This window comes from Polypterus senegalus, chromosome 8 (assembly GCF_016835505.1).
Source record: "Polypterus senegalus isolate Bchr_013 chromosome 8, ASM1683550v1, whole genome shotgun sequence".
NCBI lineage: Eukaryota > Metazoa > Chordata > Cladistia > Polypteriformes > Polypteridae > Polypterus > Polypterus senegalus.
Genome location: NC_053161.1, coordinates 84,187,628 through 84,207,962, shown reverse-complemented (window position 1 = coordinate 84,207,962; position 20,335 = coordinate 84,187,628). Strand labels below are relative to the sequence as shown.

The following is a 20,335-nucleotide window of genomic DNA, read 5'->3' as shown; positions in this document are numbered from 1 at the left end:
ATATAGTTCACATTATCATGGATTATGGGTCATCAGTAAATGTTTTAACTTGTTCGTGCTTCAGTGAGTTCTCTGAGCCCACTTACTCAAGTACAGGAAAATGGGGAGCCAGTGCCTATCCCAAAAGTATCAGGCCAAATTCCAGGGAACACCTGGCCAGTAAAGGGTTTTTTCACTCTCAAGGTACAAGTTGCTGGAGTGGTTAACACTGCTGTCTCATGGACTCATGAGCCGGGGCTCCGATCCAAACTTTCTTACACCTGCTGTTTGTTGCAACAGTTTAAATAAGCTTGATATTTTGACCCATTGGTCTTTAAAAAATGCAACTGGTTTTTAACATTTTTAGAACGTCTTGCATGTACATCTCACTTTAAGATCCCCCACAGCATTTTAGGCAAAGAGTAGGCATTCATAAAGATAAAACAAAAATAACTGTGGAGGCCGCAATTTATTAAATCACGTTGTTCTTGTATCAATGTGATCTAGATGACAGTAAGAATGATCAAAAGCTTTCATCACCTCTGTAGAAACCCTTTACACTCTGTTTTCTTAACTGTTGTTTCTTTCTGTTCAGTCATTCCATCCATTCCTTTTATTTGCTTATTTTTGGTCCATGTCTCAAGGACCTGGAGCCTTTCCCCAGATAACAATGCCCAGAGCAGGAGTTAACCCTAAATGGCATTTCATTTCATCATATGGTACAAGGAAGGACACCTACTTACTCACAACTCAGATGCTTCAATCAGCTTAACACTGTGTTTGGCACATTTTGGAGAGTATGGTTGAAACAAGCGCAGGGAGAAAGAATATGAAGGTGTGTGTGAGCCAGGCACAGCAACTTAGTATCAAAGTGAATTTGAAACTCTTTGGAACAGCACTGCTGTATAAATAAATATAAACAAACAGAACAAAATATGAAGGCTTGGGATATAATGAGTATATAATATAATAAGAATGAAATCACAAGTGGAAAAATCCACTTTTAATATGGTATTGATGCAGAGCACAGGTCAATGTCAGTGCAGCCGCCAGCAACTTTTTTGCCAACACAATGGCCTCATCTGGTTGCAAAGCAACAGAGTGAAGATCCAGGAGTGTTATATAGTGGACTGCAGAGGCAGAGTGTAGTGCTGACCTTTGGCAGAGCCACAAAACTTGTTCCAGGTTGGGTACGTCTAGACTGCACAGATGTGCCATCCAACACAACCTAGAAAACTCTTCCATTGTGTGTTCCACTAAATCAGTTGCTGTAAAAGCAGTCGAATGGTGGTCACATGTTACACAATGCTTACAGTATGCCTGCAGTTGCACAGATTATATACATTTCCAGAATGGTACTTTAAACGTCACTTGGTATCAAATCAGCGTCTGTATTGATTCAAGAAGCAGTAGATGAAAATTAAAGCTGATATATTTTATTATATCATCTTCAGACAAGAAACAAAATGATAACTCTGGTGTAGCTTCCATTAGTTCTATGGGGAAAGTCCAATGCCAATTAGATGTTATGTTCAGGTCTCAAGTTGAACCCAGGTCCAAGATTTAAAAGCCCAAAAACATTGATTCCATGTATTAGCTCATCTCCAAGGGGAAGAGCTCTTTAACTTTCAATTAAAATAAAAATTGTGTCAATCTGATAAAGCTAGTATTGTGCACACTCCTTTTTTATACTGTCAGCCTCTCCAATTATCTATAATGACTTTCTATAACAGAGTCATAAACCTTTTTATACGCAAACCAGTGCCTCATTCAGAGTAATGCAATCAAATCATGTTAATGAACTTCAAACAAGTGTTATCATAAATGTAAAATTGTGGAAGGAATTGCAGGGCTATTTTTTTTACTTCTTGGTAACAAAACTAAAACCTTATTTGGCCTTGCCTTAGGTGTTGCTCCTGTTTGTTAATCATGTTTAAAAAAGTGTCTTTTAACTGTAGTTTTAGATAAAGGGTCCAATTTCTTTAAAATATTTCACTACATTTTATGCAATACAAAATTATTCATGATTTTCTCCTAGGCTTTGGATGAATATTTTACACTATACTAACCTATTACTAAGGACTATCTATGATCTGAAATCTTTGCATGACTGTGATGAGCAGGCATATATTTTTGTAACATCATACACAAACATAAGGCAGGAAACAGGTTGGTTCCACTTACACTCACATCTACTAGCACACTTGAACTTACTTATTGAACTTTGAGGCAGGAGAGGAGAATGGAGTACCCCAAGCATGAGCCTGTGAACACAGAGAGTTTGTGCACACTTCACATCTTAACAAACCTCAGAACTGAGCCGACACCTGTTTAAAATTTATATTAGCCTTGTTAGGACAAGAACATTTCCAGTGTTTAGCCTAGGCATGCTTAAGTATTCTCTGTAATTGGCTGATTTCTGTCTTGAATTTGGGATGAGCATTCGCTAACAAACCATGACTCTGAAATATAATATAGAAAGAGTAATACACGGGTTCAAAAAATGAACAGATTATGAAAATATGATGGCAAAGAAGGAAAACTTACACTTGAATGGTTTCAATCACAGCAGCAGTCCATCTTATGTTTCCTTTAGTTTACTTGAATTTATAAAGCTGTGGAATTCAGATAATGTTTACAAAATTGTACAAATGTTCTGAAGCATAGGAGTCGATAGGTGTCTGTTCAGCAGAACTGTAAGTTAGTTAGTTATAACCAGATTTGGACCCTCCGTGGTTTATTTTCTGCAGGACTGGTGTTAACTGGCCATATCATAATACGTTAACTTTTTCTTTTTAGTTACTGACAGTGAATTCTGTTAAACTGTTTGCTTACCTTGATATATATGTTTATGCATATAAATACTGTAAGATATTTTAATCGTACTGCCTTCTTATTGTGCTCTGAGCCCGTAGCCAGTGAAAAGCACTGTACAAGATTATACTGAATTTAAATGAATTTGCTGCTGAATGTCTTGAAGAAAGCCACTATGCATTTCTTCAAAAAAATCCAAAAGTAAAATAAACACTTTGGCATGTTGCCATGGTTAAAATGTAAGCGAAAAGAAGGTATAGCAAGAGATAAATGATCAGGAGATAGGAAATGAGAGAAACAACCCATAAAAATAAAGAAAACATGCTTTGTCAAAACCAAAAAATAATCCATAAATTGAAGCCCAGAAGAATACACAAGTCCTAACTACCAGAGATTTTAATTTACTTATGACATGAACAGATTTTGTGAAAGAGATTTATCCACAAACTTGGATGAATACCAAAGTGCATTGCCACAACATCTGGTGGTCATGGGTAGCAATGGGTGCCGTTCCTACCAGCAAAATAGCATAAAATGGCAGTGCCTTTGCTTACAAATAAGACAGAAAATGGGTGGGGGAAAAATACAAAATATAACATTAAAAGATCAGAAAGTTTTGTATCACAAAATAAGCAAAAATAAGCATCTAATTAACCTGAAGACACTGAAAAACTAAGAATGATAACATTCAGACTGAAAACTCTTTCTTCTAAACCCCATCCACAAAAGTAACCCAGTAATGCCATCAACCTGAGCCTAAGACAAATACTAGGTAGCAAAGCTCTATACACCATAGATATTTCACTATTAAGAACGCAAATGAAAACAGAACTGAAAAGTTCAATGATAAGCCGTGACTGTTTATTCTGTTTTCAGGAATAAAAAAGAAAAATAAACGTCCTAGCTCCCTTTTGTACATTAACATGATTAAAACAAGTTGAGATCCGTAGAAATATGGTTGCATAAAGGTAAATCTTTATGTAAATACAGCAATAGTAGAACAAATAGGTCTACACTATCATTTACGGCACAAATCACAGTGATGGACTGATTCCTGATTATTCATTATTTTTACTATGACATATGGAAATTAATTACTTTGCAGGTACAAACAATATGGCTCAATCGTGATCTGTATAATTTTCCTACTTTAAGGCGTTCTGAATAGTCTGTAGTTTCTTGCGGAGACCATCTGCCGAGTTCAGCGTAGGCGATATGAGAACTCTAAGGGGAAGTGCATATAAGACAAAAACCAGGAGAGACTTTTTGACAGAAAGAGATGGAATTTAGGAACAAGCAAAATCCTGGATTAGATTTAAATGGTTTGGGAATATTATGGTATGTTGGCAGTTCTCAAACCCAGTCCTGAGGACCTCATTGTGTCCGCAGTTTCCAGGTTCACAATAAGTGTGTCATATCCCTCTAAATGATCTCATTTAATTAGGTGGTTTTTTTCTTGTCTTATTATTAGAATTTTTACATTTATAAGACATAAATGCTCATTTTTTGCTATACCTATTTTTTTGCTATTTTTGTTTTCCTAATAATTTGCCAATTTTTCTGCACAGTTTGCTACCTTACTTGTGTTTTAGCAATGGCAGTTAACAATGAGCAGAGAAGACACCCAGAAAAATGACACTGAATGTTGAAAGGTTGTAACTAGTTAAGCGTCAGACCCACTAACATGCTAACTAGTATATAGTGGATTAGATAACTAGAACTACTGACAATGAAAATCTTAAAAACTAAGTTTAAAATAAAACAAAACATTACATTTTCCCCATGTATCATATGTGAATGCTGAGTACTTTTTAATCAAAACTTAGTTTTGTAATTTTTACATTAGCCTGAAACACAGCAACTGGGTAATAACAGCTCACTTAATTAGGCTAGGAATAAAAACTGAAGTTGCTGGAACAAAAACGTGCAGTCACATGGGGTCAGCAGGACTGAGTTTCAGAACCAGTGTGGTATGTTAAGAGGTCATTTCAAACAGCTATGGGAGGGCATTTGTACTTTTTTATCTATCCATCTTGTTTTCTGCATGAGCATAAATAATTTAAATCCTTCCATAATGTTCTTTTATTTCATAATTCAATTGATGCATACTGTGCATTATTTAGTCAGTAGTTGCACATGGGAAAATATATAATGAGTCATTTGAGCTAAGATCTTTGACAAGAAGGAAAGCCAATTGTCCATGTCTGTGGTCTTGATCAGTAGACTGTATTTTTGTTAATCAATCACAAAATATTTGTAAATCTCATCATTCTCTTTTATGTGTTGTAGGAATGTCCTCAACTTTTACCAGCAGAGAAGATTCTTGTTCCTGTTGGAGTGGTGAAGCCAATCACCCTTAAAGCCAAGAACCTTCCCCAGCCCCAGTCAGGTCAGCGTGGCTATGAGTGTGTCCTCAATATCCAGGGGACAGAGCAGCGGGTACCAGCACTGCGGTTTAATAGCTCCAGCGTTCAATGCCAGAACACATCTGTAAGTTGAAAACGTGTTACTGATCGGGTCAGATTCTTTTTTTATTTTTTATTTTATTGATTTTATTGTAATCATTCCATAGAAATAGATACATTTTTACAAAAAATAGGATTGAAAACAAATCAACCCCCATCCATAGATCACATTCTTTTTTGCTTGGTTAAATACTTTGCTGTAAGATATCGCTAATGCTTAACTCGTCAGCCTCTCATAAAATAAGCATTTTTTAGACCGTTAAATGCTAGAATTAAAACTAAAGAGGAATATGGGCATCATAAAAATTGGGAAGGAACACTAAAAATGACAGTAGCTGTAGAATCACTTAAAATTAATGAGTTTTATAGTTGTGGCTAAGTACAGGATGACAGGCTCACCAAAGAAAATGTGGGACACCAACCAGATCATCCTGTTTAATTAACAGAAAGTTCAAACAAAAGAAGACGTTCCTTAGGTGTTATTGCCTTTGTCTTCAAGCTTTGAAATACAAAAGTAAGGCTTGGGTTCTAGCGGTGGATTAGGGTCAGTTTGCGTGGGAGCTCCATCCAGCAGGTCACTCTTGCCAAAATGACGCCTCCTTCTAGAAAGAAGGGGTTCTTATGTTCAGGGAATCAGAAGGGGTGGAGTTAATTTTCTCTCACTGGGTGGTTTCTCAGTATTGCGGGGAAAGAAGGAGAAGACAGTGTTAGCGACAGTGACCCTTCGTGTCCTAGTGGGTTATTACATAATTTGACAGAGCCCATAAGGAGATTTTACCGACACGCATGCGCGACACAGTGTGCAGAGCACTAAAGTTACAATTTACAGTTTCTATTGTTTATTTCAATGTGTACTGTTGTACTTTGCTGTTGTTATATTTTCTGGTAAAATGTGTATTTACTTGAATATATTGCCCAGAGAAGCAATTAATGCATCACACTTTGCAACATGTATTGTAAACAGTTCATATTATAATGTAAAATACAGAATGTAGAATTTTTAAAAATGAATGGTTACGTTGAGCTTTTCTCTTTAATTGTAAATCAGCAGATCTTCACATTTCTTTATGAGATTTTTGTGACTTCACTTTACTTTATCACTCATTTGATTTACTGTACAGTATAGATAATACAAATCTGAAATGATTAAACCATACTTTGTATTTACATTGTAAACCATGCACCATTTATGCTATTTTTAATTTATTTTTCATAACTTAATGAAACACTGCATTGCTTTGTGGTAAGGTTTGATTGTTACCTGTGTAAATTTCTTAGTTTACTCAAGGTAATTTAACTGCAGAATAATGACATAAATGACTTTTATCAAAGACTCTTAAAATTAGCATGCAGCCTCGGTATAAAATCTGCACAATTAGGGACTACTCTAGTTTATTGTATAAGATAGGGGAGCGCTTTTAATAAGCGCTTCTTAATCTAATGACATGATTAATTACAGTATGTTTAAATGTTGTTATGTTTCTAACTCTATATTTCTGATCAAATTAAAGTCTTTGCCGACTCTACGGTTATTGCTGATTAATGAATGAATGCTGAAGGTTTATAGGTGCCCCTTTGACTGAGCAACAGATGTGTTTTCAGTCCATGGAAAAGTTGGCAGCTCTGCCTAAGTCATACTGGCTACTTCTGCTTTTCATGCAAATGTGATTTTAGTTGCTATAGCAGCCGAGAAGTGTAATTTCACAGAATTAAAATTTTCACATATCCATTCATTGTCTGAAACAATTCGGGTGCTCTTAATTTTGTGTTGTTTAAAATGTAGCTAGAGAAAAGATCTAGCATGTGTTTTTTGTGCCAGGTTTTGCTGAAATGAAAAAAAAAGAACAATATAAGGAGAATGAAAATATTTTTGGAATGAAAAAATGTTGTGTTGTCCATGTCTGCCACATTTAATGGAGAACTAAGCTACAGGGATGGCAACTTAGAATCTAGAATCATTCTTAAGACAGTCTTAAGTCAGTTATTGACTTATTGTAGATATCAGCCCTGCAAAACATTAAACATGCATAAGACCAATCCTTGGGGCACAATGCCTAGAAGCTTTTTCTCAAACCAATTTCTTATTTAGAAACCAGTTCATGTGGTCATTAGAACAAACCACTGTCTGCTCATTTTCCTGTTATCATTGTAAGTATAAGAAATAACTATAAAAAGCATGTATAAGAGAAGAGTGACAAAATAAAATTTGTGAAGTGGACAGGATTTAAAACCCTCTATTTCTCAACATTTTTAAATTAATATTTTTCTAAACTGTTTAAGAACTATATAAGGATGATGTAGGTCAGGGGTGACAAACTCCAGTCCTCGAGTGCCGCAGTGGCTGCAGGTTTTCATTCTTACCATCTTCTTAATTAGTGACCAGTTTTTGCTGCTGATTACTTCTTTTAATTAACTTGACTCAGGCCCCATAGTTGTTTCTTTTTCTTTAATTAGCAGCCAAACAATAATGAGACACAAAACAAGCCACTACATGACCAGCTCCCCTGTGCCCTTTACACAATATCTGAAATTAAAGAGAGGTGATAGTCTTGGTAAGGTTGATCTCTCAGGTCACTAAAACATTTTGACAGTGCTTTTAGAAAGAACAGAAAAACAACAGTTTTTGAATTGTGTGCTGTGGCAGAATGAGAGCAGCAACAAGCCATGGAATTAAATAACGGGTTTAATTAACAGCAAGAATTGGCTTCTCATTAAGAAAGTGATTGGAGTGAAATTGGTTGGAGTTTGAAGCCCCAGTTTAGCTAGTTATCTTTTAGCTCGTTTCACATCTCATTTCTGCTTGGCTGTCATGTAATGAAGAAAGGAATCAATTCAGAGGGCTGAACTCTTCTAACAGGGCTATTAAAGTGATGTGGAAAAAGTTAATTAGCAGTGAAAACTGATCACTGATTAGGAAAGGGGTTAGAATGAAAACTTGTAGCCACTGCGGTACTCCAGGCCTGGAGTTCGCCACCCCTGGTGTAAGTAGTGGCAACCTTTGCATGTTCAATAACAGTCTGACGAACAATGCAGTCTTCTACACAATGATTTGCTAACATTACTTCCAGACAGGCCCATCGAATCAAAAAGATAATTATGGGACATACTCTCAACTCAATGGAGGTAGTGGTGATGGAGAAAATAAAGTTAAAACTAAGTGCTGTTATGAGCAATGGCACAAATGCTCCATCTGACACATTAACACTGAGTACTTTCAGCCTATAAATTATTCAACATACAGTTTGTGTGACTAGAAACGCTGCTGAAGCTCATTTATACCAAGAGCAATACCTCTGCGTAATGCCTCACTGTGACTGTTTTCTTATCATTGGTCGAATCAGAAGTTTTTTATTCCTTTCTTGGAATTATTGTGTGTGTTTGATGGGTATTTGTTTGTTAAAATATTTCTGTATTTCTTGAGCATTTGCAAAGGCTAAATTATCCCTTGGGGTAAATAAAGGTCGGTCGGGTTATCTATCTATCTATCTATCTATCTATCTATCTATCTATCTATCTATCTATCTATCTATCTATCTATCTATCTATCTATCTATCTATCTATCTATCTATCTATTTTATTTTATTAAAAGCAATACTAAACAACTTGCATGCTCTAAACATGTCATGAACTCAGCTTCTTACCCATTGACATATTACTTGAACATCATAATTGATTCTCTCCTGGTTATGAAACATTTATTATTACTTACCTGACATCTTTATCCAAGACATCTTACAAAATTTGAGACACAATTGGTTATTTTTCTTTTGTTTTTCCAACTGGAGTATGGGCAAGTGAAGCGACTGACTCACAGTAGCAGAATTTGATGTCCAAAGCTTTAAACACCACACTACACTGCCTAAATACCTTAATGAATGAATAACGTAAAATTCTTTGATAAGTATGTGAGTTTAAATGGATGAAAAAAAGCCATAAATACCACATTGACATCAGCATGTTTCTTAATTACAAGTAGAGTTGTGGTACACTAGCACTCTTAGAGTCTCAGGTTTGAATCACTTGCTTGGTTGATTTCTGTGGGGAGATTATTACATTCTTTCTTTCTCTGTCTGTGTGCAGTTTTGACTTTACATACTTTTCCTACTAATGCACCATTCAAACACATATAAGTAAGATTAATTTGCAATTCTGAATTGGCCTTTTGTAAATGTGGCCACAGTATATTTGAGTGAGTGCTCTAGGATTTCCTTTCACATGATTTTCCAGGAGAAGCTCTACTGCCAACATCCATTTGTGAAATCAACAGCCATTATGGCCTTCTGGGACCTGAAATGACCAACTCTGATCTACACAAAGTGCAGTTTTAAGCATGAAAAGAAACTTCTACTTAGTAAGAAGCTGATTGTGTGGCCATGATTTGCCATCAAGTTGAGTATTTATTAATCCCACAACTTACAAAGGAGTTATTGTTGTATATTACATATTTCTAAACCTAACATATTTATGAAAGTTTGAACTCAAAGATAGAAAAATTGAAGACACGTAGAAAAGAATTATTAGGGCTACACTTTCAAGAGGAATAATTATTTCTGTCTGAGGTAGGTTATTGTGGCATTTTTGTGCACACTCTTAACTATTAATACTTTGTAGAAAACAAGGAACTCAGATACACTTATTTTGATATTTTTATTTTCATTCTTCTTGCAAGTCTCACTATCAGCAAGCACCTTAAAAGATTGTGTCTAAACAAAGTGGGTGAGGTACTATATTACCACAATGCTCCAAAAGATTCTACCATACTGTATATCCCAATCAGTAGACAACTTTTATATTTAGTGCTTACACTTCCTGATCAATGGAAATTAATGTGGTTCAACAAAATAAAATTGATAAACTACCATAGAATCACATTTTTGTACCATTCTTGACCAAGTTAGTAGAACCTCAGATGTTGCCATCCCAGAATAATGAGGAATTCTTCCTTTGCCTTATTTTTTAAGCCTTATTTGTTTCTTTAGTTCTGGTTACGTATCACACAATTGCTGATGAACTAATGTGATTCCCCTTTAATTTCATAATTAAACTGCAGCAGTCTGTCTGCTCTGGTGAGCTTATGTAATTTTTAGTGTATCATTTCACACATTCCATTTCATGGCTACGCTTCTATTTCAGTGCCGGCATAGATACACATGACATGAAAGAGTCTATGAACTACTAAAGTTGACTTAACACATGCACACGTGTTGATATTTCTCTGAGAAAATACTTTTAAAAGGCCTATTTTATATGTGCACCAACATTCTCACAGGATTAAATGTAAAAAATGAAGTTCACTTTCCCCTTGGAAGACACTTTAATTTTGAACAATTAAAACTTGCTAAATACAATTAAATGAGAAGAAGTTAATTTTCAGTATGAGCAAGTAAATGAAACTAAAAAGTATTTTCAAAGTAGGGATGTCTGCATTATGAATCACTTGTTGCCTACATCTACGTCAGAACGGTAGTTGGTCAAATTCTCAGGATGGGAATAATGTAATATTTAAAAAAGAAAATAAAAGAAAAAGAAAAAATAAGCCTTATGTTCTGTATAAAACAAGTTTACCTAAGGGCTGAGTGGCAAGTTTTGATCCACACATTACTGTAAATGTCTAGATGATTTACCCACTTGGCAGCATAAATGGTTTATTTTCTGATAAGTTCATGCTTGGGGTCATGTTTCTTCACAGCTGCCACATTCTCAATGGGAATATTTGACATAGTACAATCTTTGACCCTGCATTGCTCAGATAAATAGATTTATTGCACACCTTTCTGACTTTCCTGGAGAAAATGGCCTTCCTTTGCTTTTATTGTATTGAACACTGATCTGAAATCACCATCATGTTTTGCTCATGATTCATTTGTAGATTATTTTTCATTTTTTCTTGTTACTTAATTAGTGACTGCTTACAGAAGGTATCTTTGGTAAATATATAAATATATATATAAACTGCTCAAAAAAATTAAAGGAACACTTTGAAAACACATCAGATCTCAATGGGAAAAAGAAATCCTCCTGGATATCTATACTGATATAGACTGGGTAATGTGTTAGGAACGAAAGGATGCCACATCGTTTGATGGAAATGAAAATGATCAACCTACAGAGCCCTGAATTCAAAGACGCCCCAAAAATCAGAGTGAAAAAATTATGTGGCAGGCTAGTCCATTTTGCCAAAATTTAATTGCAGCAACTCAAAATTGTACGCAGCACTTTGTATGGCCCCTGTGTTCTTGTATACATGCCTGACAACATCGGTGCATGCTTCTAATGAGATGACAGATGGTGTTGTGGGGGATCTCCTCCCAGATCTGGACCAGGGCATCACTGAGCTCCTGGACAGTCTGAGGTGCAACCTGGTGGCATTGGATGGACCAAAACATAATGTCCCAGAGGTGTTCTATTGGATTTAGGTCAGGAAAGTGTGGTGGCCAGTCAATGGTATCAATTCCTTCATCCTCCAGGAACTGCCTGCATACTCTCACCACATGAGGCCAGGAATTGTCGTGCACCAGGAGCCACTGTACCAGCATAGGGTCTGACAATGGGTCCAAGGATTTCATCCTGATACCGAATGGCAGCCAAGGTGCCTTTGTCAAGCCTGTAGCGGTCTGTGTGACCCTCCATGGATATGCCTCCCCAGACAATCATTAACCCACCACCAAACTGCTCATGCTGAATGATGTTACAGGCAGCATAATGTTCTCCATGGCTTCTCCAGACCCTTTCACTTCTGTCACGTGCTCAGGGTGAACCTGCTCTCATCTGTAAAAAGCACAGGGCACCAGTGGTGCATTTGCCAGTTCTGGTATTCTATGGCGAATGCCAATCGAGCTGCATGCTGCTGGGCAGTGAGCTCAGGGCCCATTAGAGGACATGGGGCCCTTGGGTCACCCTCATGAAGTCTTTCTGGTTGTTTGGTCAGAGACATTCACACCAGTGGCCTGCTGGAGGTCATTTTGTAGGGCTCTGGCAGTGCTCATCCTGTTCCTCCTTGCCCAAAGGAGCAGATACTGGTCCTGCTGATGGGTTATGGACCTTCTATGGTCCTCTCCAGCTCTCCTAGAGTAACTGCTTGTCTCCTAGAATCTCCTCCATGCCCTTGAGACTGTGCAGGGAGACACAGCAAACCTTCTGGCAATGACACGTATTGATGTGCCATCCTGGAGAAGTTGGACTACCTGTGCAACCTCTGTAGGGTCCAGGTATCGCCTCATGCTACCAGTAGTGACACTGACTGTAGCCAAATGCAAAACTAGTGAAGAAACAGTCAGAAAAGATGAGGAGGGAAAAATGTCAGTGGCCTCCACCTGTTAAACCATTCCTGTTTTGGGGGTCATCTCATTGTTGCCCCTCTAGTGCATCTGTTGTTAATTTCATTAACACCACAGCAGCTGAAACTGATTAACAACCCCCTCTGCTACTTAACTGACCAGATTAATATCCCATAAGTTTCATTGACTTTATGCTATACTCTGATTAAAAAGTGTTCCTTTAATTCTTTTGAGCAGTATATAATATATCATTAAATGTACTGTATATAATGTGTAAAAAAGACGTTATATAGCACCCGACCCGACACAGATTAGACACAGGAGGCACATGTAAAATTAAATAAATTTTGTTTTTCTTCAGCTGTGAGACACATTTTCCCCGTGTCCCACTAGCCCAACACAGTCCCAAGCACACAATAAACACTATTTTCTTCTCTTCTTCTCACTCCACCACTCCTCACCAAGCTTTGTCCTCCTTCCACCCGACTCTGGCCTTTGAGTGGTGGTCGCTGGCTCCCTTTATAGTTCGCCTGGAAGTGCTCCAGGTGCTTGATCCCTGATTTCCGGCTGCACTTCCGGGTGTGATGAATTGGTTGCCCACATGGGCTCAGGAGTCCCAAATATAGCGCCCCCTGGCGGTACCTGCGGGACCCAACAGGGCTGCACCCAACTCCAAATCCCAGGATGCCCTGCGGGAAACCAAGACACTGTTCCACCCCAGTTAGGTGGCCAACTGACGTTCAGGGGGAGGTATTGCAATGTTCATGGCTGTTCCCCCTGAATATAGTGTGCAGGGGTGTCCCGGCTTGGTAAGGGCGCCAAGCCCCTGTCACAAATGTCATGCTCAACCTGCTGTATCAAAGAAATGCTTGCTGTCCTAGTATACAGAGTCCAGAAGTGATCACCAAAGTTTATGGGATGTAGGTTTATTAAGTACAACTCAAGAAAGTTTATTCTTATGCTATGTAATGCAGTTTGGCCTCTCTTATGGAATATTCTGTACATTATTGGCCACTATATTGAAAAAAGGTTATACTATTAAGTGTAAGTGTAAATTAAGATCTCTTAGAATTATTCTAAGACACCAGAATGTATGTGAAAAACTAAAGAGGTTGAATACTTGACAGTTTAAGCTAAAATCAGTTAAGTGATGAGATAATAGAAGGAGCTTATATTTTCAGACAGGGTGATTTAGTTTGGAATCTATTCCTCAACAAGAACCTAATTTTAAAAGTGGCCATTAATTAAAGTTAAATGTCTGAGAATTGCTCAGAAGTGTTTCATCAAATAGAGGAATAAGTTACAAAGTAGTGTCACTGAAAGTAGCTCCTTGGACGCAGTCACATCTTGACTTTGCAATATTTTGGAAGAAATGGGTGAATAAGAAGTTATCATATCTTTGAAACTGAATGGCTTGTTCTCATCAAAACTGCTTTTATATTCGTACAACCTATATGCTATATTAGATAATTTGGCAAATAAAATACATCAGCCAAGCATTCTTATGTTTCAAATTATTACTCAATTAGCAGGTAATATATATCGAAGATTAAAATAGATACTGGAGAATTTCATCTAATTCATATTTGTTTAGGAGTATAGGAGATTTTGTTTGCCCATAACTTCTACCAGTTGCAGAGGTGAAAGAATTGAGGAAGTACTTTCCAAGTCTTAATTTACCAATTATATAAATGTAAAAGGTGTACACCTGTTATAGTAACAATGCTTGTATTACCCTTTCAAAGAACAATAACACTGGTGGCTTAGTCTTCAGATGTTCCTCATGAGTTCAGCCGGTTTGATCAGGGTCTGCATTAGAGCTCAGGTGGGTGAGGTTTTGAATTTAATTTCCCTAAGGAAATAATAATGAAATGCCATAAATACTTTTTATCATCTTATTTTAAAGTTTCTTTGACCTACTGGTGAATGGGTTAGAAAAAAATAAAGAAAAAAATGACAAGTTTAACCGCCATACTTCCTGCATCTATTTATGATCATATGCTTGTTGGTTTTATAAACATGCATCCCTTTGCTGCAGTGTTCTTACAACAGGTCCTATTTAATTTGAAAAAGCTTGTCAGCATGATTTACACATGGTTTACTTTTCAGAATGAAGAAGTATAGTCATATACTGTATAAAAATCGAACTGTATGAAGGCTACAGTAAATTTCCTTGAAGAAAAAAATGTTATCTGGATTGTGCTATCTGGATCAGGCCTACTCTGAATTGTCTCTTAGCTAGCACAACTTCAGCTTAATATCTTAGCACATGGATGGCACTTCCAATTACACTAAGCAACTCTATTTACTTTACCAACAGTATTCCAGGTCACAGTGGTTTTTACTTCCTAGTTTGCAACAACATCATTTCCTTCTGTCTTACTGCTCTATTACAGTGATGCCCATCATTGCTTAACATAAATCCACCACCATTTTTCACTCTTGAAGCAAATCCATCTATTTGTTCATTCAATTTTTCAGTACAATCGGTCCAAAAAAGAGTTAGATGGCAAGAGAACAAGGTAGGAAGCAACCCTGAATGGTACACTTGTCGATTGTAAGGCACACACTTGGTCTGTATAATTAAACTCGATCGTATGTCTTCAGGATGCAAAAGTAAAAATATATAAATAGATATATAAATTAAGAAAGTGACCTGGTTATTTTTTAGATTTACAGTAGATATTTGGAGGTGTAAGGCGGCTGAGCCAACCACTGTACCGCAATGGTGCCAGTTAATAAGAATGCCAGTCTGTAAACTGATAAAAAATATACAATACAATATTAAGTGTAGAGATGAGAAAACTTAAAGAAAGTTAAAAATAATAACTTAGACACCATGAAACTGGAACAGATACTTCAGTACTAAATGTACCTTCATTGTTATACAACATTTTAAGTTATTCCTCAAGGAAAATTTGATTTATTGTATTTCCTAGTGATGATGACCATGACTCAGTAAGTCAAACAGACTTTTATACAAAGTTAAATACATGCCAGAGTATCAAAGTACAAATGGTGCACACTTTCGAAAGAAAGGATGTTAATGTAAACATGGTAATGTGCCCTCTGTGATGCTTAGTTTATGTATTTGTTTTTTGAAACTCAATACTCTTCAAACTCTATATTTGAAAAGTACAAAGTAGTCATTCAGATATTCACTTCCAGCTTACAAACAGCTTTATATGGTATATTGGGTCCTACTAAATACAACATTAATTAGGTCCCCAAAAGACCTTCTATAGATTACATAAGATGCAGAAGAGGATATTTTCCGTTTTGCTTATTGGCTTTATGTTTAATATTTGAAGAGAATGAATAGTTACCCAGGCATAGGTTGTGTAAAGCAAATACCTGAAAAAATGCATTGCAATAAATCTTAGAAAATATATTTTGAATAATGTCATTTTTCGTGTAGGCTGCTTATATAATTTTTCGCACTGTGTGGAAAATATGCAAATAATTATTTTTTAAGAGAATATGAGAGATAAAAAAACAGCTTTGCTCATTTGTGGTATGCAATAACTTCTTCTAATACAAAGTGATACAGCACCTCTGTGACCCTTATAATAAAAAAGCAGGTAGTCTTGATGAAATTTAATCCATCTTACTGTTAATCACTTGATTTCCCTGGCCCAAACCTCAGTTATCACTAATAAGCAGAACATCAGCGAATGCACAACAGCTTGGATGCATACATTAGTACACTTTAAGATGGAATATAAAAACAACAGAAACAAATGAGACATTTGCCTTCAAATTACAGTACTGTGAGGGAATTGTTCAAATGTGTAGCAAGGGTGAGTTAACCCTCACCAATAGCCATCAGATAGATGAGCTTTCTGGGATGTAACTGCACAATACAACAGATCACCAGCCATTCAGAGATAATGTCTCATCTAGCAGCTCAAATATACACATCATCCGACTCTTCTACATGCCTTAGTTATGGCACAGGAGGCTGAAACCTTATAGATTCTAAAAGAAGGTTGTTAGAAAAGGCTATTTTTTTAGGTCTGTAATTTATAAGTTTCTTTCAATTCCCTCAAGACTATATTTTGGGCACAGGGACTTTTCTCCCAACTTGAACTTTCCATTTGCTTAGAATGCACTTTCTGTCATTAGGATCATTATTAATGTTGGACAAAAAAAATCCATATACCAGGTGCTTTATCCTCAAGTGAACAGAAAAAGATAATGTGCTATCTTTAGGAAGTACAATAAATAAAAATCAGCTTCAGTTAAAAAAAAGCCTCTGTGTCTATGTAAAATATGTACAGAATATAATAATTCCACTATAAAAAAGTGACATTTTAATCATAGTCATAGAGAACCGGATACATTTCTAAAGCATAATATAAAGCTATTTATTTAAGCCTGTGCGGTATTTGTTTTAAGGTCATATTCATTTAAAGAAAAACACAAAAATTATTATGGTTTTAATGTAATTGTTCTAATTGAATTGCTACTTTAAGTACATAATGTACCTGTTGGATGCAGAAAAAAGTTTTTGAAATGGTTTGCCTCAGATTTTCTAGTCATTTAGGAGTTGAAATATCAAAAAAACAAGATGAATACAAGAACGTGCATATTTGCTGTTGGTTATCATTTTATGGATGTCTTTGGATTTGTCTCAGCAGTCTGCTTTACAAAATGAGTTCAAACTGGTCTATTGTGGCACATTTTGCAAAAAATGCTACTGTATATACATTGTCCACAGAGAACAGATCATTAGAAAATGGGTTTTTAGAAAACAACAAACTTCAAAGGGTTTTTGTTAGGATGCATGTAATGAAACAGTAATTTCTTGACTTTGATATGTATTTATGTTATGTTAACTGTGGTTCTCAGGGGTCACAGAGTTGCATTCTGTTTTTTCACTGTAATTATATTAATAATATTCTAGATAAACTCTAACAGATTTTGCACTTCAAAGACTAGCTTTAAACATGCTCAAAAAAGAATACAAGACAGCATAAAGCAAGCCTTTTTATAGTGTTTGTTGATTTTAACTCTTCCTCTTTCACATAACATTTAATATGCCACATTGTTGTTTTCAATTAATTGTTGTATTGGCTTATCCCCTGTTTTCATATTTATTATCAATTCAGCTTAATGACAGTAAATATATTGTCCTTGTTAGTGCTCCTGTAAAGTCCTAGAAGAATCACCAGTGACAGATCATCCATCAGATTGTTTCTTGTGTTATTGAGGTTTTTCTACACTTTGGGATAGAGGCTGGATTTCAGCTGACCAATTGCAGATTTTTGAATGGATGTAACCTGGAAGTGTAGTTGTTACCTTGTCATTGACAGCTGGTATTGTCATAATATATTTTGAATTTTTAATTAAATTGACATGGTTTGGGTATATTAAAAAGCTGCTTTACAATAAATATTGACTTAAATAAGACTTCAAGGTTTTTTAGCAAGGCAGACAGTAAGTGGATTATGCCCCATTAGAATACTTCAGCATGACATTGCATTTAGTCAGTGAGGGTCTACATACTTTGTTGTGCATTATTGCACACCTGTGTGATGTTTGTAGTCAGCTGAAGCAGTATTGTGGCTGGACAAGGTGGAATTAAGGCATCCTCCAGGATTCTGTATTAGGTAGTGACTTAACAGCTAAACTCTAAACCACAAAGCTTCTGGTTCAGTTACCACTTCTGATCTATTGTGTTATCTACTGTGTTACCTTAAGCAAATCACATAAGATGTTACAAGTGTAAAAAACCATTTATAAACAAAAGTGCAATTGTGCTATGTATCTTAATTTGTAAAGCAATGCCAAAGGTGCTGCATAACAAAAAATATATGTTTGCTTCTAACACTGTACTTGAATTTAAATTTGAATCATTATTGCCAGACCGCATAGCTGTTAGGGATTTTGTCCCAACATATAATAAAGTAAAACATCCCAGTATACATGACAGCATCAGAACATTATATGCAGTAGTAGTGAATAATAATATATTACACAAAACACATATATATATAACACAACTTGACAATTTTGAATGCCACTACCTCCCGGTAATAAATCAAATAAGTCTACATAAAATTAACATAATTTAGGTTGGGGAGAGGAATTAGAGATCAGTGAGAGACAAAGATGAATCAGAGACTGTGTTTAACTATAGGGCCTGAAGTAGGAAAGAAACACTTTATGTTCTGTGAAGTTCTTTTGGTTTTAGCGAACAATAATTTTTCATTGATGGTAATAACCAAAAGAGACAGTTACCAGGGTGAGTATAGTCTTTGATTATATTTCCAAAGCATTTCCTGACCTGTGCTGTATACAGGTCCCAAAATTTTATCCAGTTATAGGCCTACATTCCTTTCTGCTGTCCAAAAAACACACTGCAGCTTATGTTTCTCGTGCACAGATGTACTTCCGTCCCAGACAATTATGGAAATATTGAGGATGCTTTCAATAACAGCTCAAGTCAAGTCAAGTAGCTTTTATTTCAACCCTATACAGTTAGCACAGTACATAGTGAGACAAAACATGTTCCTCCAGGACCACATTGATACATAGAACACAGGACTACAGAAAAATTTACACAATACAGTGTAAAGTGGATGTATACAAGCATGTGCAAATGTTGCAGGACAGTGCAAAGACAGACAGTGGTATAAACAGATCAATGCCGCCCGACCAATACATATTTATAATATCTAAAGGTATAAAAGAAAGTAGAAGGTTGAGCAAAAATGTGTCAATATCTTAATAGAAGGAACAGATGTAAACATGACACTGAAAGTAGGAATAAGGTTTACAGTATAATAATAAATATGATAATAAATATAAAGACATTATCTAGTTGAGTGGGAAGGTGTGTGTTTGTGTTATTAGTCTAGTCCCTAGACTAGTCTAGGGAAGAAACTATTACACATTCAGGTGATGAAGGCCTGAATGCTTCAGTTCCTTTTTCCAAATGGTAGGAGGGTGAACAGTTTATGCGAGGGGTGCATCACATCCTCCACAGTAGTAGTGGGTTTGCAGATGCATCATGTGGTGTAAATGTCCATGATGGAGGGAAGAGAGATTCTGATGATCTTCTCAGCTGTCCTCACTATCTGCTGCAGGGTCTTGGCATCCATGACAGTGCAATTCCAAAACCAGACAGTGATGCAGCTGCCCAGGATGCTCTCAATAGTTCTTTAGAAGGTGTTGAGCATTGGTGATGAAAGATGGGCTTTCTTGGTTATGGAGCTGGTGTTAAGGGACCAGGTGAGGTTCTCCTCCAGGTGAACACCAAGGAATTTGACGCTCTCCATATTTGAGCCATCAATGTACAGCAGACAGTGGTTGTTTTTAGTTCTTCTGAAGTCAACAACTATCTCCTTTGTTTAGTCTACATTCAGACACAGATTGTTGGATTTGTACCAGTCTGTTTACCGCTGCACCTCCTCTTGGTATGCTAACTCATCATTCTTGTTGATGAGGCCCACCATAGTATTGTTGTCAACTTGATGATGTGTTTCGAGCTATAAATTGTTGCACAGTCATGAATCAGTAAAGTGAACAACAGCAGAATAAGCACACAGCCATGTGGAGCACCAGTATTCAATGTGGCGGTGCTGAAGATGCTGATTTCAGTCCTAACTGTCTGAGGTCTCTTATTCAAGAAGTCCTGGATCCAATTGCAGTGGGAGGTGTTCAGACCCTGCAGGCTTAGCTTTCCAATTAGGTGCTGAGTAATGACTGTGTGGAAAGCTTAACTAAAGTCTACAAACAGCATTTACATGTATGTGTCCTTCTTGTCCAGGAGAGAAAGGGTCAAATAGCGGGTG

At 36.4% G+C, this 20,335-nt stretch overlaps 1 protein-coding gene across 1 annotated transcript in view; it reads left to right on the top strand.

Annotated features, from left to right (window-relative positions):
* Positions 1–20,335, top strand: part of plxna4 (plexin A4) — a 748,931-nt gene that overhangs the window by 566,098 nt on the left and 162,498 nt on the right. Inside the window, exon 10 of the mRNA XM_039761357.1 lies at positions 5,083–5,283. Coding sequence (XP_039617291.1) covers positions 5,083–5,283 — 201 coding nt within the window. The remainder of the gene's footprint in view (positions 1–5,082; positions 5,284–20,335) is intronic.